The sequence below is a fragment of the Mercenaria mercenaria genome, chromosome 7 (assembly GCF_021730395.1).
Source record: "Mercenaria mercenaria strain notata chromosome 7, MADL_Memer_1, whole genome shotgun sequence".
Classification (NCBI taxonomy): domain Eukaryota; kingdom Metazoa; phylum Mollusca; class Bivalvia; order Venerida; family Veneridae; genus Mercenaria; species Mercenaria mercenaria.
In genome coordinates, this window is record NC_069367.1 from 33,626,107 (window position 1) to 33,650,860 (window position 24,754).

The window sequence follows — 24,754 nt, forward strand, 5'->3', positions numbered from 1 at the left end:
ATAAGGTTGGTCTAAAATATATGTCATTTTGACGTAAATTTCAATAAAATTATTTAAACGCGACAATTAAACGCGAAACATTATGGGAGCTGTCCGTGTAAGATTTCAAAAGAAAAGATTGTTAAAACAATTTATACAGCCATTATCATTTGGTGTCTAGTTAGAAATTTTGTTCAGTATTTGAAATTTAAGTATCCATTATAATTTAAAGTGTTCTTTTACGTACTGTGGCGATCAATACGATAATATTAAACCTGAATGACGTATCTAAACATGATAAAATCTTAACAATCTTTAACTTAAAATGAAATATGACCTTATATCTTTATACCCTCAATTAAAATACATCTATAATGAAACACAAAATTTCGTACAAACTTTATACTAGTATGATAATATAGTTTTATAAAATTTAATAGTATATAAAACACAGTGAAGATTCTAGTTGATATAATAATGTTAAAAATATTTCAAGTTCTAGAATCGTATGACTTAACTGTATATGTTTACTAGATTCATGTTATAACTTTTTAATAAAGACAATAGTTATTAGACTTAAACAAAATGAAAATAAATTAACCTGAAAACAAATATTGAAATTTTCACTCTTAGCAGGTCGGGAGATTACGAACGGTTAACTGTTGTGCAAAGGAAGATGCCCAATATATGGCATGAGATAAAGCTATTTTACATAGAATTTCTTATAATCTAAGACTCACAACATATGAAAAAGTATTTCTAGTTCTAAGAAAGACTGTTTAAATTGACTTTTGTGGCGGACCTATTGTCATGGATATTTAGCTGTATTCCTTTCAAACCTTTACTCGGACGTTTATTTTGGCAGCTGTAAATAGTTTATTTTTGTAGAACTTGTTTGTGATGGTTTTTGCTCTTTGCTTGGAATTTGCAACGGGCCTTCACAACTGAAATGACACACCAAAACTTCTTGTCACTTTTTGAACTTTATTCAGTGTTTGGCCTTGTCTGATTTTTCTAAGGAGTTGTTTGTTTATACGTCGCTTGGCCTCAAAATAAAATCCAGGTTTCATCCCCAGTAAACATCTCGGATTACAATTGTTATATTTTTCAGCAGTGTTTAGGCGCAACCTAGAGTCTTGTATGTTTGTTCCGGTGTCAACAGATGGGGGACCTTTCTAAAATGCCTTTAGTGTGATATGTTTGGGATTTGGGATATTCTACACCCATAACGGCATCAATGTTTTTCCTTTGTTGCTGCAACAACAGGCCCGCTCGGACGGTTACTGACGCTTATGCTATATTCCAATGACAGCGATTGCATGTTCGCGATAAAGTCATTTTAGCAATATAATTAAGAATTGTTTATATATATTTTGATTTAAGATTGCTTTCATTGGTACGACCTTTTTTATTATTATGATACTGGCAGGTAAAGTTTGTCTTTAAAATCAAATTATCAAATTATCGAGTTTTCACTTTAACAATAACTGTCTAAACAACTGCTTTATCTCATCATTAGCATTATTGGCCGTTAAGCATGAAAATTATACAAAACCCACTATACAATGAATGTTACAAGGCCATAAAATACAATCTGAAAAGGTAGCATTGATGCGTGAATCGATCGTCTGAAGTACAAAATATGGATCGATTATTGGTATCAAATAACAGACAAACCTGAATTTGACGACCTCAGTTGAAACAAGTAGGTGAATGTTGTATAATACAACAGACACTGCCAGTTAAGGACATTGTCAACCGTAAGAACTTTTATCTGCTTACATGGAAACCAAGAAGTATCTTTAAAAAAGAAATCTACAGTTTTAACCAGTTGTTAAATTACCTTCACCCAGATATTTACAGGAAGTAAAGGTGAATTCAATAACGCCTTGGGGTCGGAAAAAAAAGAATCAACACAACGTTAATAATGCATTGGTATTGCTATTTTCTATCTGCATTGTCACGTTCTGGCAGGTATTAAGTTTCCTTGCAATGTAAGTCGACTCTTTAGTCCATATCGTATTAAATGATTTGTATTTTGATGGTACAGTTTTAGCATATCCCATCTTATCACATTTTTATAATTTTTTTTACCATTAAAATGTACCTTGTTGAAGGATATTCAAAGCTCACCTTCTGCTGTATCTTTCCATTACAGATTCTATATGCTTGTGAAATGCTGCTGTAATGGTGTTTATTCTTCTTATAATAAGGTTTCTAAGGAGTCTGTTAATATTTGTTCACTCTAAAGTTCTAGAAGGCATTTTCTACTGTCAGAATTTGGTCAAGGTATGTAATATAACCACAAATTCTTTCAGAGAATAAACCATTTGAAATATTGAATTTAAATATTTAATGATAACTAAACTGGTGATGAATTGTTTATAGCGGTTCAACTTTTTGGCGGCAAGTGATTTTGCCATTGCGATCAATGCAGACCAAGATCAGCCTGCACATCATTGCAGTCTGCTCATGATCTGCACTGTTCGCTATTCAGTCAGTACATTTTCAGTGAACACCCCTTTGAATAATAAGTGGCACTGCCAAAATTGAATGACGGACCAGTCAATTTTAGAAATTTAGCAGGGTAAAGGCTAATATGGTAAAGAATGTCAATATGCAAGATAGTTGCTAATATGTTAGGTTGAAACAGTACAAGGAAAAAAAACTATACCACTAAGCTCAATGACAAAAACCGTCGGAATATAACATCTAAAGGTTGCAAAATGTTTGCTAAATATTTTAGTTGATGACCTTGGTGTTTAAATGATCAATTATACAAATATGTTTTCAATAAGTTGTTATGTAATGCATTGTGTAAAATAAAAGATACCGTAGCTTGATACTTAAGATAATATCTAGTTTGGCATGAAGGGATATCATGTTGCAATTTAGTGGAAATTATAATGATTCATGAACATTTCGTCCCTTGATATTTTTGATAATTCAAATCTTAATTGTTTGGTATGCTTATTGTTTCTCAGTCGATTCATTGTTTGATATTTATTGGTTTTTTTTATAATATTTAAGGATGTAATATACCAAGAAATTTAACTGTGCTTATGTCAAACCGGAAGCAAATAATGAGAATCCACGAAAACATTACAACAAACTAAATGTGTTTGTTTAATAATTTTTCTAGGTTTTGCGTATTTTATGTTGTGCATGTTGTCTTCTTTGTTATTGGCGTTTCTTTCCTCATTCTCCTCACTAACCCCCATCGCCCCCTCTCATCTCTTGCCCTTGCATTTGCGCTCCCTCGCATTTGCACCCTAGGAGTAGATTATGTGACAACCATAATTTTGGCCGCCGGCCGTCCGTAGACGTTTTCCGACTGTTGTTTTTCCTGCTTGTTTGTGTGTGCGTGCTCGCGTGTATGTGTATGTGTGTGTCTCAGTGTTGTTTTTTACGTGTTTGTATGTTAGTTGTGTGTGTATGCGTGTGTGTGTGTGTGTGTGTGTGTTTGTTTGTCTTTTGTACGTGGATGTCTGCGCTGCTGTGGTTTACGTTGTAGGGTTACTGCGTTTAAGAAATGTGGCTTTTCCTTTTGAATATTTACCCTTGCTCCCCCCGTCCCTTTTATCTACCTCTTACCCCTTCCCGCCTCTTTTTTTCTGTATTTTGCATATATTTAAAATGTACTTGTTGGATTTTTGAAGCAACCCGTCTACAATATTTTTCCGTTGCTATGGGTGTGTTTGGGGGGAGATCTACCCTTACCTTTTATACAGTGAATAAATGAACAAAATACAGTATTGCGTTAAAATAACATCATCGATGTCATGGCGTTACTTAGCAGTTAACTTGCAACTTAATCTTGAAACAACATGATTTTGAGTTTCATTTTTTTTTTTATTTTGAGCTAACTTTACTTTACATAACCAGTATTTGCCGAAATATTTTTCATGAAATTTCTGTTTCGAAAAATTACCAGTATATTGAATGTCATATGTAAGACAGTGGTTGTTGATATATGAAAATTTAGGAAAATAGGCGGTTGCAAGGTAAATTATCGTTGTGATTTTCAATTAAATTTGGCAGTTTGATTTCTGTCTTATTTTGCAGAAAATAGTGATATTGTAAATTAAATTAATATTACCATGGAAACCAATCATGTAACCTATATTTCTAACTTTGCAACTCTCTAACACATGCGATGGCACTGACCTATTATAGAAATAAAGTTTCAACTTTTTATCTCTGTTTAAAAAATTTCGATGGGAATAATAAAAATTTCAAGCATACATTATTTTTCCATATAGAATTTGATGAGAAGTACTGCTGCAAGTATTTTAAGCTTTGCTATTTGTTCAAATAACAAAACAACAAATATATTACTTATTTTGAAAACAAAATGAGTTGAAGCTACATGAAATATTAAAAATAGAATTGTTTAATATTGTTTCAAGAAATTACCCAAAAATAAGGTATTAGATATTTTAAACATACTGTTCCCATAGTAACCGCATTCTTTGAGATACAACAGATAAAAATGAGTGTTTGGTACACTGCTAATATACTTACTCAGATATTCCATTTAGGTCATAGAGAAAATGGCTCTGAAGTCGTCGAAAACCTCGTTATAGTCTGTACTTGCTTTCAAACGGAATTGTGTTACTACGGAAACACGAGTCCCGCAACATATATATTTTAAGCTTATATCATAAAGGTTACGTACATGCTAACAAACTTATCAATATGATACTTCTACGGGTATATATCAAAACCTGAATTAAACTTTTACCTGAAGGGGCAGAGACAAACAAACGGGAGATTTTAACAGCTTAAACATTTATTCTAACATGACTCGATTTGATTTCCAGTTAAACAAAGAAGGAAATCAAGCTCTGTGTATTCTGCGATAAACAACGGTTGACGCGCGGACCGGTAAGAGAGCATTATGACGTCAATTATGACGCCAAATTGCCGCATTGACGTCCAATATATTACTCCTCGGGTAAATGAAGTCAAGCATAATATTTATTAAAATATGTCAATGAGCATGTCAGAATTAAAACAATCAAGGCCGTCTTATGATTTATCGTCTAATTTACCACGGTTCAGATGCTTCAGTATTTAACCAGTCGCCCGAATGTCCTCGTTGTTCAATCTGAACTTTGAATGTGGTAAATCAGACGATAAACCACTCGAAGGCCTTGATTTTTTGTTAAATTACAAGAGGTATAATGAATTAATAAGATTTAGTAACTTTGGATCTACTCTGGGGACCTGAGGTATACTGCATCCTTAAGTAAATCCCCAGTAACTTGGCTTTTATTTGTAACATATACTTTTTAAATGTTGATTTTATATGATCATTGATAAGATAAAATAAAAATGAACTCGGACACATAATGTAGGTGAATTTCTTCTGCCTTGTCACACAGTCACACTTCATTTCATACTTAAACGAAAATCAATAAAGCGGGTTTTATTTCTCAATAACAGGTTATGTAATGCTATAACAGGAAACTTATTTAAAGCAGCAAAATAATAGCTTTAAAATTTATGTTTTAACCTTAAAAAGCAGTGCGTCGTCAAAATAGGTAAAAGTACAAATTATTGTACGGGAAACTGAAAGGCAGTACCAACTGGATCATGTAACCAGGCACCAGCAAACAAACAACTTGTTTAAGATAAAGGTAAATAGTTTATATTATGTTTGAGTTTTACGTAAGATTACGATATTCTATGTTAAACTTTCCATTTTCTTTAAACATTTAACTACTGCTTTGACCATCGTGCCATTACGTATAATTTTCTGATTTTAGTAGTAGCATAGTGGGCGCATTCGACTGGGACTATCATTCAGAGCAAGTATGATCTTCGATTTGATTAGTTCAATAGAGTATTTTCTATCACGAAAAACTCAAAAGATTTGAATACGCTTGCGTAATCAATGAGTACCCTTAAATATCTTTAAGCGCTGAAAGTTTCGTAATTATAGCTGTCACAGGGGACCGCGCGTCTGATGTTTTCGATACTGTATATTGAAATAGGCACATTTGAGAAAGCTGGAGCTACCGGACTAGTATTCAATGGCGATATTTGACAATAGTTTAAGTCTGAGTCAGATGTATTTAGAAATAACAGAGACAAGACGTAAGTGTATCAAAACACTGATTAAGTATAAACGGGACATAATTCATGGAATAGCGCTGCAAGATTAATTTTTTTTTTTTTTTTTTTTTTGTTGGGTTTAACGTCGCACCGACACAGCTTAAGGTCATATGGCGACTTCCCAGCTTTGACGGTGGTGGAAGACCCCAGGTACCCCTCCGTGCATTATTTCATCACGGGCGGGCACCTGGGTAGAACCACCGACCTTCCGTAAGCCAACTGGATGGCTTCCTCACATGAAGAATTCAACGCCCCGAGTGAGGCTCGAACCCACATCGATGAGGGGCAAGTGATTTGAAGTCAGCGACCTTAACCACTCGGCGACGGAGGCCCCTTGCAAGATTAATGCTCCGTGTGTCGAATGATGTGGCTGATAATGTGAAACAGCTATTTTAAGTTTGAATGAAATTCATTTAGTAATAAATGAGATAGAGCTAAAGTGCATCACTACTTTCACCTGAAATTCTTAGTAAGAAGGACGCATAATTTATAAAATATTGGTGCTAGAGTTATAGAACTTGCGACATATGATGTGAATAATGTTATGGAACAATCATTTTAAGTTTAAATATAACCCATTTTGTACCTACAGAGATTTAGTGAAAAACATTAAAGTAATCTAAGCTGTTAAGTGAAAGGGGACATAATAAATGCAATATTTGTGCCAGAGCTATAGAACTTGTGTCATATAATGTGAACGGTGATTTTGAAGTATTATTTTAAGTTTGAAACACATCCAATGAGTAATAACAGAAATATTAGCTTGAGAGTTATTGCCTTTGTGTCATGTGGCTTTGTGTCATGTGGAATAAATATTTTGAGTCCGAATCAGATCCATTAAAATAACATAGATAAAGTCATTATGCATTTAAGTCAAAAGAGGGATAATGCAGGAGTTATCAGTTAAAGTTTAAATCAAATCTCTATGTAGTTACATAGATATAGTGTAAATGCCTTAAAATGAACCTAAACTTTTAAGTAAAAAAGGCATAATTTAAGACAACTTGGTGCCAGAGTAGTGGATACGTGTCATATGATGTGAGTGATGCTATTGAACAACTATTTAAAGTTTGAATCAAAAACAAATTGATTCAGTAATATCAGAGATAGAGTGGAAGGTCACCAAAACTTTAACCTGAAATTTTATGTATAAAGGGGGATAATGTATCAAATTTTAGTACGAGAGTTATGGCCCTTGTATCGTATGATGTGGGTTATAATTGTGAATAAACACTTTTAGTTTGAAGCAGATCCATTAATTTATAACAGAGAAAAATTGAATGTGTATCAACATTTTAATCAATATGTGGACGCGGATGCGGATGCGGACGCGGACGCCTAAGAGAGTAGGATAGCTCTCAATTGGCATCATGCAGTCGGGTTAAAAAACAGTATGTTTTGACTTTTTTAAATATGAGTGTTATATTAAAAATTATTGCATGACTCCTTTTGTAAACCGCTGGCGATAGTTTGTTTTACATGCCTGATCTTAAGTTCAGCACCATATTTATTTAGGCTAAAGCTAAAGCGTAAACAATTAACTGATATCTATATCTGATGCCATGAAATTTAGCATGCTGGTCATTGATAAAAACTATTAAACGACGTCCTACAAACCTCGGGTAATAGCTTTTTCTATTGACCTGAATTAGCCATTCAGTAAGTGTATGGTCCTAGCTACGTCACTAAGATATCTATAGAAAGTACCTGTAACTTTCAAAATATGTATATTTGTTTATTTCATTCTATTTCGTTAATGTTTTAGACTCTATCCGGCGGTTTTTACTATCTATGCACGCATTAAAATTATGTAGTTATTGCATTATACATAGTTTTCCATTCGTCAAGGTCACACTCTGTTGGAACATATTCTTTACTTCATCACCTTTTTATAATCATGTGCCAGCCGAATACCACCATCTTTTATTTTTAGATACAATCTGTTGATGAAATTTTAATTAGGCCTTACATTCTTTAAAGTCCTTCGAAGAAGGTTGTGATGGCCTTATAGAATAGAAAAGTAAATGATTTCTAATGCGTTTCCGCAAAGATTCTATCAATATTGATGCTATGGTGGGAGAATTAATTACATAGCATTTCCTTATACCGGTACATTTTTATTATTTTTAAAAAGAAACGCAACGTTCTTTTAAGTTACTCCTGATTTCTATGTAAATTTATTAAAGACAGCGATAGCCATTTTCCTCAAGGACGAAGACTTTCACAAAATTAAATACAGTTTTGCTTCTTCTTTGAGATACATTGAACGGCTTTGATAACGCACAACTTTTGGTTGTGCCAAAACTTTGTGGGAATATTTAAGTACGATTCCTAATGTTTAATAAGATGACCCGTCATACCGGCTTCAGATAATAGTTCAGCCTAGTGAATCCTCTTTAAAACGTTCAGACACCATAGTGTGGCAGTTTGAATAAACAAGAAACTGGGAACTTGTTATGTTTCTCCGACAGGATGTATGGTGGACGTTATCCTGAAATAGAGAGAAGAAATGCACGTTGGGGGCGTTCGTATAATGATTACACTCCAGATTATATGGCCTCAAGAGAGCGGTAATGGGATTTTAAATTTTTTTACAACATGCATTGATAAGATTTGAATTAATCGCCGAAATTAATTTCAATGACTTCATACAATGGCTCATGTAATGATTCTTAATATTACATCTTCATTCAAATATGTGAAAGCGTACGGTAATGTCCTACTTAAAACAAATACGGCGATTTATAGAAACACTCGTGAAATTACAAAATTATTACATGACATTCTATAAATCGCCGGTCGGTAGTTTTTGCTTCATGATCAGTCTAAAGTTTAACATCATGTTGTTGAGCAAAACACGAAATTTGAAAAGATGCTTACTGATACATATTTCTCATGTCATGTCATAAAGCACATATAACATGTTTTTTTGGCCAAAAGAAAAACTACTAACACAATTTTGGAACTCGTGTAATAGATTTTTTAGTAGGACAATGGCTTTTATAAAATTCAATTAGGCATGACTTCATCTTTACATAGAACATTAAAATAAGTGAACAGAATTTAATCTTACTAATACATCTCATTACAAATACACAATATTTTACCAAATACATGAACTATTACAAGTACACAATTTATATTACATATGTGCATACAACTTGCATAACAGCAAGAGTTGGAAACATAACAAAAAATAAATAAAATAAGTAGAACAAGCCAAAGCAGCTTCAGATAATCATTCAATCTAGTAAATCTTTATTGAAAAAAAAAGGTTTAATCAACACAATGTAGCGGTTAGAATAAACAAGAAACTGAGAATATATGAGCCGTGCCATGAGAAAACAAACATAGTAGGTTTGCGACCAGCATGGATCTAGACCAGCCTGCGCATCCGCGCAGTCTGGTCAGGATCCATGCTGTTCGCTTTCAAAGCCTACTGGAATTATAGAAACTGTTAGTGAACAGCATGGATCCTGACCAGACTGCGCGGATGCGCAGGCTAGTCTGGATCCATGCTGGTCGCAAAGCCACTATGTTGATTTTCTCATGGCGCGGCTAATATTATGTTTCCCCGACAGGATATATGGTGGACGTTTTCCCGAAATAGAGAGAAGGGATGCACGCTGGGGGCGTTCGTATAACGATTACACTCCAGATTATATGACCTCAAACAACCGAGAGCGGTAATAGGATCTTTTCAAAATACATTAATTGATTTTAATTTATCGTCGAAAATAATTTCAATGGCTTGAATAAAAGGAGTCATGTAATCATTTTGAATATTACAACCACATTAAAATATAAGGAAACATACGGTGAGATCCTTTAAGAGAAGGTGGCGATTTGTGGAAGGTGTCACGTAATTAGCAAAATAATTACACCTTCTATAAATCAATGGTCTATAGTTTGCTCTTCACGACCAGTCAAAAGTCCAACACCATATTTAGTTAAGCTTAAGTCAAAACTTGAAAAAAATCGATTCTATTTCTGATGTCATGTTATAAATCACATATGAAAGGGCATGCAGATATATAGTAAAAACCACTGACACCATGGTTTTTACTATTGTCTAGCATAAGTCAATCTGTAAATGTATAGTGTTTGTTGTCTAGGTAACGCCACTAAGATATTTTACAACGTCTTTTGTTTTCAAAATATGTCAAACTGTTCATTTCATTCGATGTTTCTGACTGCTGTAATTTTTGTTATGCGTTTTTAGTATCATTCTTTTTAAGTATGAAAAATATGAAGAACATGATCGATATTAATTGTACATTGTATTATGCATACGTTTGGGACACATACGTATGGGCCTTCCCCTTTCCGTGCTTAAAGAAACATGCCAATCGAATACCGCCTACCAACGTTTTATTTTTGACACATTCAATAACTTTCGTCAATGCAATTTTAAGGTCTCTTTAATCGGCCATGAAAAATGCCGTGATGGCTTTATAAAACAGAAAGTTTATGATTTTTAATGTTGGTTATATATCCCGAAAACATTTAATCAATACTAAAAAGATACTAGTTTCAAACATGTTTATGGAGGAAAAGCCACATTGCTAATATCTCCATTTCCTTAAAAATGTATACTTTTAAGTTACTCTTTATTGCCAGGTCGAATCATTAAAACAGCGAAAAATGCGGGTGGGATCAGCTGAAAAATGATGAAGTTATGAACATTTAGGTATTTGACTAAAATAGCGTAAAAGAATAGAAAACATGTCATGTTTTTCCAATAGGATGTATGGTGGACGTTTTCCTGAAATAGGGAGAAGGGATGCACGCTGGGGGCGTTCGTATAATGATTACACATCAGACTATATGGCCTCAAACCGTTATGGAAATAACAACTCTACACATGGAAGAGGAGGTATTTATTTATTCCTTTATATCAGAATTGGGCAACAGACCAGTGTCTTATGATAAAGGCATTTTGTGTTTAAAACATATATATATGAATCATATTGAATTTACCCAGACGTTCGTTTTAAATAGCATACAGTATACAAAAAATGTAAATGTATACTAGTTTATGAAACCAAACCAATCAATGTACTCTTAACTGGGACACATGAAGTAATTCAATGCTTATCGGATCATTGAACTATTATAAACAAGCTATATGAGATCATACAAAACTATGTTTTCAAGGTTTTTTGGTTTCGGTGTATGGATTTAAATTGCCTAAATGAAATCGTAGGTCACATAATTTTTCAAGTTTTGTGCAGCGGAACAGATCAAGCAGGGATAATTCATATGAATTCTTTTATCATATTCACATTTTCTGCCCGTAGTAAACTTAAGTCACAAAACGTTTACAATACTATACAGAGATGTCAGATAAGTACAGGGCGTTAAATGCGATGCTCTGATTTATGAATTATTAGATAATGAATTTTAATTTTTAACAGAAGTCTACGAATGGCAATGACTTATTTCCTTTCCTTCATGTATTGATATTCTAACCATTCAAATCACGAATAGTTTTAAAAATATACTATCATCCCGTTATTTGACATCAGTTTACAATGATTTGAGCCGCGCCATGAGAAAACCAACATAATTACTTTGCGACCAGCATGGATCTAGACCAGCCTGCACATCCGCTGTTCGCTTTTAAAGCCTATAGCATTTAGAGAAACCGATAGCGAACAGTATGGATCCTGACCAAACTGCGCAGATGTGCAGGCTGGTCTGGATCCATGCTGGTCGCAAAGCCACTATGTTGGTTTTCTTATGGCGCGGCTCATATTATTTCAGACTGGACAATCATCTTACAGTTATTTAGATATCTAGTCATTTGTTTCACTTCAAGAAGAACTATCTCTATATTAAACCTGACAAACTTCTTTTTCAGAATGATTCGTTGCCATTATTTTCAGTTATATAATATACTAACATATACATCTTTATTGTTTAGAATGTCCGCCGTATAAACTCTTTAAAAACCGCGGCTACCTTGATCAGCTTAGAATACTAGAATTTATCACGTATACACTCTATTTTCACTCTTATTCGCCGTACTTTTTACGTGATTTTTCGTCTATAAGGTTATGACACAATTAAAGTGTCTAGCATCGACCTGTTCATCAAGTACAATACAGAGGCCCATCACACTAATGAGTTTGACATAGCCAATGCGCAAGCACACGGGGACAGCAGTGAAATGCTGGTTGTGAGACGAGGTCAAGAGTTCTTCATGAATATCAAGTTCAACAGGCCGTATGATGCAGCAACAGATGACATACGTTTATTTTTCCAATTTGGTAAGGAAATACATAATAAATATTTTTATATGAAACCTATCATTTCAGTTTGGCATGAGAAACCTTACTAGATACATTTTTGACACCATTAATAATAAGTTAATTTAATTCTAATAATAATTTAATATTTATGTTTTCCCAGAGAAACAATAAATATATATTGGATATCGAATCTGTAAAAACGTAATTTGATTGAATTTGTTAACAGTTGAATAAAATGATATGTTACGAGTCTCTAGCGAGCATCATAGATCTATTATTTACTTATTGCTTTTAATCAGTGTGATACAATTATAATAAAAGAATAAAAACATTTTAGATAGTAGCAAAAGGCTCCACTAAGAGTGCACACATTTCTGTAACGTACGTTTCCAGTGAATAAATCATGAACGAAATTTCGAGTTTGTGACTATAATTTCAGTATCACCATAGCTTGACTTGTGGAATCCCGTTTGTTTACATACTTTCTATGGTCTTAGGAGGTCATGCAACTCCGTCTATAGAACTGGTTCTATTAGAAAGAAGTCATTAAGTACCATTCCTGTTTTAATTCTATGAAAAAATGTTGGGGGCTCATATCCATTTTACAGTAGTGTTTTATTGCAATGTTGGTGTTTTTTTTTTGACATAATGCATATTTTCGTATGGAAAACACTCATTTCGGCAATAGAACTGGGTTTTATATATTGATGAAATGTTGGAGGTTCATATCTATTTGAAAGGAATGTATTATAGAATTGTTGTAGACATACTGCATATTTTCTCAGGGAAAGCTGGTAGTTCGTCAAAGGAGAGTAATGTAGTACTCTTCCCGTCAGCACGTTCTAGACCTAGTTTGAATGAGTGGGGAGCTTCCATTCACTCACAAGATGGCGATTCAGTGACGATTGCTGTAGTTGCACCGCCAAGGTGTGCCGTCGGTAAATGGTACCTGAAAATAGATGTGGGGAAATCAGGGGTGAGCGTTAGACCAGAGGACTTCAGTTTTAAATATTCGGATCCTATATACATTCTTTTCAATCCATGGTGTAAAGGTAACTAAATGTTTTATATCTGTAGATTGTTAATAGAGTCTATTAACACCCCGCGTACTAACATGTAAACTGTTCTAGTACCTTTAAAAATTCTATATAATCTTCAGGCATTGTAGATTTCGAGGAAACAAACGCACATACATGATCGCTGGTATCAATAATGTATTTAATATGTACTTTGTTTTGTGTTTGTTGGGTTTACAGTCCCACCGACACAATTTAGGTCAGTTAAGACAGTTGGTGGAGGAAGACCACGGCTGTCCCTCCAAGCATCGTTTCAGACTTAGGTGGGCACCTTTGTAGAACCATTGATCTTATGCAAACCAGCTGGATGATTTTCAAATATGAAGGTTTTTCACCAAATGGAAGGTTTGGAAGCCACTCGGTTACGGGCAAGTAATTCGAAGCCAGCGATCCCCTTGACCATTGCTATTTTAATTATTATGTCCTTTGATGAAGCTAAATAAGCGGTATTGTTCCTGTTATTTCCGTTTTTTCTGCTTTAACCTTTAGCCTGCTGACAGAAAGTGATTTAGCCTTTTCGACCACTGCAGACCAAGATCAGCTTGCACATCCGTAGTAAACACCCCTTCAAATAATAAATGGCACTGCCCAAATTAAATGACAGATCAGTCCATTACAGAAATTTAGCAGGTTAAACGTTAATAAGACATATAGAAACTGCTTCAGATGATCAGGTGTATATGAGTGAAGAAGAATTACTTAGAGAATATATACTTAACGAGACTGGAAAACTATACTGTGGAACTTCGGACAAGATTACTCATTTTCCATGGAATTTTGGACAGGTATTGTTAAATTTCTACGAAAATTTGTAAAACTTTTTTATCAAAAACTTTTTTGTTGTTAATGGTCTACTTTCAAGCAGAACCTTGCAGATATTAATATACGTACTTTTTAGTTCAATAGCTATCGGGATGGTTTTGTAAATCCAGGAATTTAGTGATTCATCATGAGAAAGTAAAAGAAAAATTGTTTAAAAATTTGTCTGTACATACGGCGTCCAATTGAGATTTTAGATTTTTCATTTCTGTGTCTAAAAATTATTAACTAGGCATATCGGTTTGACGTTGAATGATGGAAAAAGCCTTAATATAATGTAAAATAAAGTAATGATCATTCAATAATGTTCAACCATTTGATAGATTGTAAAAGAATAAGAATATGTCAGTTGTATGTCAGAATATAAGACTTTCTAAAACAAAGTCTCAGATGATTAAAAAGCTTTGATGTTATCTTTATTCTTTCTTTTGACCTGATGGTTGGTTAAGATGCTGTATAATCAGCTTTTCTGGTTTAATTCATGTGCAGTTTATCAGAACAATAAAGCAATTATTGATGAAATACGCACCATATTTTCCTGCTATTTGCTTTGATGCTTTGTTTGACCATTCAGTTTTCAGGAAATGTTCTGGACTGTGTGATATATTTACTAGATGTATCCGGCCTGCCGGATGATGTACGCGGAGATCCAGTCCTTGTTTCTCGTAGAATCACAAGTTTGGTAAGAGCCATTTGTATTGTTCTGTTCGAACAAAGGCACACGAGGCAAAATATTATACACAGTATTTTACACTACAAATAAAACTTTTTTTACCTTTTCTACCAGTTTATCTAAGTGAGATTATGCAAGACACTATGAAACTTTTAGACTCAACATAAATATAATTTATTTGTTCGCTCTTTTGAATAATGGATTTTGGTCATGTATAAATGTATAATAGAATTCCACAAAAGCCGGAAATAGAGTCATGCGGGGTTTTGCTCACTTCATAGCCTCTTATGAGCAGTCTCATTCATATCTAGTTATCTGTTACATGTGTTCATCAATCCAAAATACCTACTTCAGATATTTTTTTATCCAGAGGGCCATAGAAGCCACTTTAAAAGTAGATGAATTAATATTTGCCGTTAAGAACTTTTCTACCTTTGTATTGAAATTTTGCGACTACACAATCTATTGGCAGTTTTCTAGATTTAAATATTTACTCTGGTCTTAGTGTTGTTGGCGTTGTATCATGGTATAGCTGATATTTTTACTTTAGTGAGAATTCGGTTTGTGACAAGAATTTTTCTTGTATAGATGTGTCATTTATATTCCCGGTAATCTTTGAAAGATTGAGTGAGATGAGCAACATCATTATATAAAATCATAATGAACTCCGATGCTTGCATTTTATGGTTTAAGCCTGTTGATAAATATTTCTCTTCTCATTCAATCTACTATAGAAAGACCAGGGCCCAGATGTTCGAAACTTTAACAGTTGATTAAGATAACAGTCGATTAACTTTTATAGTTACATTTCGACATTTTAGAAGACTTAGTAAAACATATTATAATTTAATAAATATGAATACTTAAACATCTTTACAGTAAAATTAAAACATCATACAAGTGGTTCCCATCATGCCTAATATTTTGAATCAAAATTTAACAGGCTGTTAGTTTAACGGCCAGTTAAAGTTTCGAACAACTGGGCCCAGGACTTAAAAAAAGAACCCGGGCAAATTAAACCAAAGGAGAGTATTCTAAAATAAATGAAACTGACATGAATTAGTTTGATTGTCTTACACAAACCCCAAGATTTTATACAAAACTGCTCAATGCAAACATGTCTAGCTAGCCTTCAACCGATATAATTTGTGTATGTGTTACAATTGGTAACGTATTGGACCGATGTCTACCAAATATTGCGATTCTGGATTCTTTTAATTTGCAGACAAACTGAGATAAACGGTTAAATAATACACATAGTATTATAACACAAATAAAATTGATGAAAGTTCTATTCATAAAATAGGTATTCGTCAGATTTTACAAAGAAAACTTAATGTATTGTTACAAAAAACAAACCTTGAATTAATAATTCTGAACGCCTACTTTATGCATTGCTCGAATGCAGCTTAATAGTAATGACAACAAGGGGGTTCTTGTGGGAAAATGGAGCGGATCCTATGCGGATGGCACTCCGCCACTTAGCTGGACAGGAAGTGTTGAGATCTTAGAAGAATACTACAGCACCAGAAGACCGGTAAAATATGGACAATGTTGGGTCTTCTCTGGACTTGTTACAGCAGGTAGTTTTATACATGAACATTTAGCAACAAACTTAGTGATAAGCAGAAAGGAAAAATAGTACATTGTGGCGTTATTAGTGTCGTTGCAAACCTGATTTGAAATTAATAGGCTGAAAAAGAAAAAAAAACTTTCTCATTACTACACGTTCTGTCAATTAATTAACTGATTAAACGACTTTTGATTTTAAGGTTAGCATACTTTAATCATTATGACGGAATGAGTAAACGTCCGATTGTTATTTGTTTTATGTTTTATTTAAAGAAAATAATCAATATTATGTTTTATTTTCCCCGAAATTTATTAAAATCTGACGGAAGTAAAAGCGGTGGAGTTAGAAATGCTGTATTATTCTTGACATCTTTCATTTCTGCAACATGCATAGTCAAACTTATAATGTGTTACATAATAACAAGAACTTTAATGATTCCATTATTTTCCAAAACTTGAGAAAGTAGGGTACATGTATATGAGACCTATGAAATAAAATTAATTAAGAACAGTTAAATTTGTTCTGTATTTATTTATTAACAGTTTGCAGAGCTCTTGGTATACCAGCAAGAAGTGTTACCAACTTTTCATCTGCACATGATACTGACGGTAGCGTCACAATAGACATGTATTACGATAGTAACATGGATGAAATCAGAGAACTAAATCGCGACTCAGTTTGGTAAGATATTTATAGAATTGTTAGCTGGTATATCTATATACAACAGTTATAAATAGCAAGTAGCACTGGCTACTTTTAATGACAATAAGTATATATCAAAACCTATATCTGCTTTAAGGTATAGACCAGAGTTCAAATATAGGGTTAACTTTTTAAGTGTTAGTTCCCACATCAGGTACACCACTGCCACGTTTATAATATACCCATGTACGTGATCATTTAGATAATTGAATCAAACAAAATGCCGACGCTAACGATCATTTCAACTTGACGACAGGAAGTAAATGAAAACACCAAAATGACATAACGCATCAATGTCAGTCCAAGAATAGATTATTGTGTTCGCTTCCGGGTTTTTGGCCTATGTTGCATGATCCTGTCCTTTGCAGTTTTGTTTAAGTAAAGTATATGACAATACATCCTATTACAATGCTTAAAATTCTACCAGAAAAATACATAAGATATGACTTTGCAGACCAATAGTAGAAATCAACGGTGACGTTTTACTGCTTCAATTGTTATAAACTACGTTGCAAGTCTGTCCCCCTGAAGTCAAATGAGTTAAATAAAGAATGTATCACATATTTTATTGACAGGAATTTCCATGTTTGGAATGACGTATGGATGGTACGCCCAGATCTGCCGCGTGGATATAGTGGATGGCAAGCTATAGATGCCACTCCGCAAGAAAGAAGCGGAGGTAAGTTTCATGACATGAGATTTCATAAAAATAAAAGGTTAGGGTCGATTTCTCGGGAACATATAATTCCCCAAAATCAACCTGGGAGTCATGCATTCCAAATCAGTCCCGCATCAACAATAACAAAAAATACAGAAGTTAAAAGATATAGCTAACATGTTGCTTGAGACAAAATAATATTTACCGCTTTATTTCCATCTGTTTCAGTAAGAAATTTGAGACTTTTATGGTTTAGTTTTAACATAATTGATTTCAGCAATTCATGAAACATTCAAAAAAATATGACGAGAGGCATATGCCAGACTGCTATACCTATACTTCCGCAATGTTTCGTAAATGTCTCATGAATATCATTTGACGTTAAACATACCTTTAAACACTTTTGAAAGGACGTTAAACCATCGAAATATATCAAACAAAACATCTATATGACAAACACATGTGACTGGCCCATTTACCGAATTATTCTCACGTAAATGACCCTGTAAATAAACTGGTTAGAAACATGTCGATCTTCATGTGTCGTTACATACGAGGGTCGTTCAATATGTAATGTTACTCCATATGTAGTTCCATAACCGCTGGCTATTTTTAGATGCGGTTTCGGCACATTATAGAGCAATTTATTGGGAACACAATGATATATAAATTATAACAATCGGCTTGTTCAAAGTAAAAATATAATCATTTGAGTAAGGTGTACTCGGGTATACTGGACCATAATTTTAATTTAGGTTTGTTATGGGCATCCAGAGTCTCAGAAAAATAGAATAACTAGTAAAATCACAAAATTTTATCATTTTTCTACGTGGTACAGCAATTTGTGATGAGTTTGCGTCTGTTTTAAACTATTGCATTTTTAATTTTACAACACAGCTAAAAAAATCTAAACTCGAGGTTGATTCCATCTGGAATGGGTGTTGAGAGCGATTAATCAAAGTTGTAAGAACTAGTTTCGCAGTCGAGTATTAAGATACTATATGATCTACACTGGTCACAAGGTCAGAATCAGTCTTGTCTAGTTTACTAATAGGGGTTGCTTTATTACAAGTTAAATTGATTGAAATCTTATTTTTATGAAGTTTGTCTCTGAACCTTCTTAATCATGTAGTTGTGTGCTTGGAATGAGACTAATGAAGATACTTTAAATGACATAAAATCGAGTTGTATGTTTTTAAGGGGTTTACCGCATGGGACCGACGTCTTTAACGGCTATCAAAAACGGACATGTTAAACTTCCATATGATGGGCCCTTCGTATTTGCTGAGGTCAATGGTGATAAAATCACGTGGATGAAAGACAACAGAGGCAAAATGCGAGTAATGACAATTGACAAGGACTCGTACGTATCTTAAAATAACTTGAATAGAAAGATAGAATTGTGTACGTTTTGAACTGGTTGAAATACTGCGCAAATCTACCATAATCCTTAAATAAATACCACCCTCTGTGATCAATACTTTCTATAAAAAGATAAATCTGTAGAGGATAAAACAGCTACAAGTCATGACTATCGGGTGTTATTTTGATTTTTACAACATTATTCCTATTGATTAAATATGTTTTTTATAATACTTTTAGTGGTGCCTCCTCGGCCGAGTCATAAAGGCCACTGACTTTAGATTATTTGCCCTTTACCAATGTGGGTTCGAGCCTCACTCAGGGCATTTAATTCTTCATGTGAGGAAGCAATCAAGCTGGCTTGCGGTAGGTCGATGGTTCTAACCAACCTGAAATAATGCATGGAAATAATGCATGGAGGGGCACCCGGGGGTCTTCCTCCACCATCAAAGCTGGAAAGTCACCATATGACCAATATTTGTGTCGGTGCAACCTTAAACCCAACTCAACGCAAATATTGTACAACCAAAGTGTATGCTCATTGCCAAAATTATGAACCAATTTGTATTTACGAATTTTAATTAATTGTTAAATTGTCTAAAGTGTTTGTTTTAAATACGTTATCAAAATATTATGAGCTAGCTGAAATGTTTATTATTTCCTTACTGAAAGAATGATGGTTCTTATTAAGTATTACAACGGATGTAATAGACCTACAATTATCATGAACACAAAAATGTCTCTGCAGTAAAATTATAACATCGTACTGGTGTTTCCCACCAAGACTAGTATTTCGAAACAAAATTTATCAAGCGTCTAGTTTATCAGCCTATTAACTTTTCGAACAACTGGGCTCAGTTGTCAAAGTGTATCCAAAAGGATTTAATATGTGCAGTGATGTCACTGGCACTAAAAAAAAATCAGTTACATGAATGAATCACGTCTGAGGGCATTTATTTGTCGCAAATAATCTTATGTATTATTTAACTTATAGAGTAGGGAAGTTTATCAGCACAAAGAAACCATTTGCACATAGCTCGGCTGCTGGCTCAGCTATCGATAGAGAAGACATCACTTACTTATACAAATTCGCAGAAGGTGAGTTGCACATTTGAATGAATTTGTTCTACGTTACTATGGAATGTTCTTATAAAGTTGTCATTTCTACGTATACAATGAAGCATGTTAATTTGTCTTTAGAACTGACATGAACTACATGTACAAAAAGTAACGTTTCATCTAACAAAACTAAATACCTAATGTTTAGAAATCCTTTTATTAAAAGTATATTGAACATTGACAAGGTACAAGCGAAGAACGCACAGCAGTTAAAAAAGCACGTCGCCAGTTAGAAATTGACGAAGTGAATGAAACTAGCATCAAGGTAAGACAAACGTCGTCATCCTCTAAGCTTTCCAAAACTTTTTATCAACACTTAGACAGTGTTATAATAAGCCGTTAGTTTTTGGAACAGGTTTTAGTTTTTCAAACAGTATTATTTTATTTTGCTTAGTTGCATTCTCTGCTTCCAAAGGATCTTTTTGTCGATTTATTAACTGTCACAACAGCATCTTTAAGCACCTTTAAGTGCCATGTTGCGGCCATAAAAATCTCTCCTAACTTGGAATCAGTGTTGTTATATTTTCTGATCCTTTTGGATCAAGGAGTCCATTCAATATCTTGAAGATTTCCGCTTAAGCCAATGCAAGGGGGCTTGACGGGTGTTTCACTTTCCCTAAACCTCTTATGAACAGAATTAAAACAAGTTTTCTTATATTTGCTTGGTTGCATCCTTTGCTTCCAAAGGATCTTCATAAACATTTTGTCGCTCAAACATAAAATACATAAAATAATCTGTTCGGAATTTTTTTGAGAAATTGTCTTTAAAAATGACAGAAAGAAACAAATCCTCAAATTTCCCCAGTTCAGTTGGCATTTTCATGTTTTATTTAAGGTAGTTCCGGCTTTTATTTTATTGTGGACCTATATACCTGTAAAGGTAGCATTTTCAAGATCTTTTTGCATTGGTAAAATGTAAACAAACCTTATATCAATTGTGTTCATACCCTAATTTTAGCAGTTTGGATCATTTTGACCTGTCAGACTAAAATCTATCTTAGAACATCTTCATAAAAAAGCCCCACAGGTTGCCCAACACGACATAAACGAAAATGTTGTAGACATGGTTTGATTGAGCCTGTTCACCGACGGTAGTGGACCTTTACTTTTCTTGGTGTTTTTTTATGGTTTATAAGTCAATTAAGAACATAAGGCTAGAAATGATTGGCATGGTTATGAGTTACAGCTCTCAGAAGATTATTGATTTTATATTGAACATATAGGAAACTTATTTACTACTTTATAGCCAACACACAACAGGTCTTGTATTACGTAACTAAAGCTGCTTTATATAGCATTGTGATTAAACACTAAAAATTGTACACTGAATAAATGTATCGGTGACACTTATAATACATAATCGGTTGTCAAAACGTGCATTTCCTTTTCATTTTGCAGGATGTACAATTTGAGTTGAGTACAGACAATAACACATTTATTGGCCAACCATTAAAATTGTCGCTGAGAGTCAATAACAGAAGTCGGACGAAGAGAACTATTTCTGGGCATGTCAAAGTCACCACAACATTATACACAGGAGACACATATAAAGATGTTGCGAGTGGAAGCCTTACGAAGGTGGTACTGGTAGCCCATGAAGGTAAATAGTACAAAGGCTTATTAAACGCGTTGTATCGTCTCACACTCTATAATTAATAGAAACATTGAAGAGTTAGGGAAAGAATATATATTAGATAGATATAACCGTATTTTGAAAAATGGCTAAATGCAAAAATAAATCCATTTATCACATACCAATATTGGATAATCATATATACGCTCAACTATAATGTGAGCTGTGCCCTGAGAAAACCAACATAGTGGGTGTGCGACCAGCATAGATCCAGACCAGCCTGCGCATCCGCGCAGTCTGGTCAGGCTCCATGCTGTTCGCTTTTAAAGCCTATTGGAATTGGAGAAACTGTTAGCGAACAGCATGGATCCTGACCAGACTGCGCGGATGCGCAGGCTGGTCTGGATCCATGCTGGTCGCAAAGCCACTATCTTGGTTTTCCAATGGCACGGCTCATATGTATTATCTAGAAATGAGTTAAAGTTATAAATAAGTCAACACATATTCATAAAATATCATATTTATCTTAATATATTTTTTCAGATAAATCATTCTATATGGATGTATCACCAGAAAGGTATATGGACAAACTGGCGGACCACTGCATCTTCAATATAAAATGTTCATTTATGGTTGAAGAAACAAACCAAACCTTTGCGGATACTAAGGAAGTCAGGCTTCGAAAGCCGCATCTGAGCATAGAGGTACACTAACAAATAGTTATTCAAATTTTGAAAAAAAAAATATCAGGGTGCTCAGGTATTTCTTTATTTACACTCTTTTTCTTTGAAGTGATGAAAATTGATTTAGTACAGTAATGAAACCGCTCTGCTATTGTTTACTCACTCGTGCATGAAGGATTCATTTCGAATAATTTTGAAATCATTTTCATACACCATATTATTGCATATGCTACATGTATGTATGGATACTTTGATGTTGTTTCTTATTGGATATGCATTCATTCAAATATGATATAAAGTTAAACGTCTACTTAATGATAAAATAAAGAAATACTGATCTGTTCATCTAGGGATGAAAATTTTTCCTCGACACATTAAAGATGTTTATAAAAAATGTACAATTAGAAAATCTTTGATACTGTTTGAGCTTTTACTTTTTATAAATTTAAAGGATTACGTAAAATGAAATAGGTTATACAGCATTACTTATTGCTGTCATGTTATACGTTTTACAGGCGCCTGATATAGGTTATGTCGGGCAGACATTCAGGGTTCGAGCCTCCTTTAAGAACCCACTACCTGTGGAATTAACAAACTGTCAAATGCGTGTTGAAGGACCAGGAAAGCCACGACCTGTCACCTATAATCTACAGTGAGCAATAAATGCACTAATATCAGTTCTTTATTTTTGACTAGATAATGATTATATCAAATTTCGAGTATTATTCTACTGTAAAACATTGAAGCATGCATAATTTAATGAATTGGACGTGTGTTATTTATATTTCTAGTTAAAAGAAGGTCATAAAATGAACCTGTAAGACTAAGTTAACATTTTACGTTTATGGCTTGTTTAGTATAGCCTTAAATAAAGTATTGACAGTCCGTATACAACACAATCTAAAAAATAAAAATTCTGACGCTATATAAATTTGAAGCGCACTAATACATATTTGGAGAACATATTGAAAAATCGTAAACAAATTATTTCTGCTTTCAGGAGTTCGTACTCAGGAGAAGCGTTAGTGATTGATATGACCCCAGTGAAGCCTGGGGAGAAGGATATTATAATTAACTTCAGCTGTGATCAGATCTACGCCGTCAACGCATCGCATTCAATATATATCAAAAGATAAAAAGTAAAGTAAAGTTACCAAGACCTGCTTGAAATTTAAAAAAAAATCGAAATTCTTACCAATCTGTTGATATTCTTAAACAATTTTCTGTAAACTACTAGTATGCTAGACAATTCTTGTATCAAGTGAAAGTCTAATTCAAATATAACCATCGAGATGAAAAATTATGTTCCTCTGCGCACACTGAAGATACATTTGTTTGTGAAGAAGAAAAAAGCTCACAAAACTTAAACGATATTTCATGCACTGTGTATTTGGAAAAAAATACGTGTTAGAACCATATACATTGTACTTGTGTATTATTTCATCATTTACTGTCTTTTCTTCAGTTTTTCAGAAAATATTTTGCTTTTCACTATTATTATTGACCCCTTGGTTTCTATGAATAAGCAATTTTATGTTTTGACCGAGGGATGCAGAAATGACCCTGAGAAAATACGTGGTCGGATAGAAATTGCCAATTACATTGTATAAGTACATGTCCACTACCTGTTTCTATTTTGTGGAAAGCAACCCATTTTTTCATGTACCTCGTAGTATGTGCTTTAGGTAATTATATATATCAATAAGTAGATTCTGAGATAGATTAACGATCATTTCTTATTTTTGTTATATGAATATTTCATTTTAAATGCCGACTGCTGAAAGAGGCATACCCTATACCTTGGTGCACCTGAAAACCGTCCGAAATTTTATTTACGGAGAATTTATATTTTTACATCGAATGACGCCGATCTCAGATCGCTGGACCTTATGGTTCTCCCATAATTCTCGTTTTTCTGTCAGTTCTTCTGTGAAATTTCATTTAATTTGTTATTTAAAGAGCATATAGCTTATAATATAGGTTCTCTGTATCTAATCCCCTCGTTATAGGGTATGCCCCTTTAGTATGATAGGAGACAGGCAGCTGACTTATCAAATGACTAGTTACTTGAATATTTTAGCAAATGCATGTATGTAAAGTGTTGACTCGTTTACTGATGTTAAAAGGTTGTCATGTTTACAAAGGCAATGATTCTAAGAGGCT

The 24,754-nt window shown here is 33.8% G+C and overlaps 1 protein-coding gene across 1 annotated transcript in view; it reads left to right on the plus strand.

Annotated features, from left to right (window-relative positions):
• Positions 1 to 24,056, plus strand: part of LOC123555953 (uncharacterized) — a 71,564-nt gene extending 47,508 nt beyond the window's left edge. Inside the window, exons 31-47 of the mRNA XM_053547092.1 lie at positions 8,571 to 8,669; positions 9,681 to 9,785; positions 10,845 to 10,975; positions 12,156 to 12,371; positions 13,139 to 13,405; positions 14,096 to 14,214; positions 14,823 to 14,930; positions 16,330 to 16,504; positions 17,037 to 17,175; positions 17,772 to 17,875; positions 19,055 to 19,217; positions 20,211 to 20,314; positions 20,521 to 20,600; positions 21,734 to 21,935; positions 22,452 to 22,612; positions 23,107 to 23,243; positions 23,592 to 24,056. Of these exons, the coding sequence (XP_053403067.1) occupies positions 8,571 to 8,669; positions 9,681 to 9,785; positions 10,845 to 10,975; positions 12,156 to 12,371; positions 13,139 to 13,405; positions 14,096 to 14,214; positions 14,823 to 14,930; positions 16,330 to 16,504; positions 17,037 to 17,175; positions 17,772 to 17,875; positions 19,055 to 19,217; positions 20,211 to 20,314; positions 20,521 to 20,600; positions 21,734 to 21,935; positions 22,452 to 22,612; positions 23,107 to 23,243; positions 23,592 to 23,727 (2,446 nt within the window). The 3' untranslated portion in view covers positions 23,728 to 24,056. The remainder of the gene's footprint in view (positions 1 to 8,570; positions 8,670 to 9,680; positions 9,786 to 10,844; positions 10,976 to 12,155; positions 12,372 to 13,138; positions 13,406 to 14,095; positions 14,215 to 14,822; positions 14,931 to 16,329; positions 16,505 to 17,036; positions 17,176 to 17,771; positions 17,876 to 19,054; positions 19,218 to 20,210; positions 20,315 to 20,520; positions 20,601 to 21,733; positions 21,936 to 22,451; positions 22,613 to 23,106; positions 23,244 to 23,591) is intronic.
• The last annotated feature ends 698 nt before the right edge of the window (positions 24,057 to 24,754 follow it).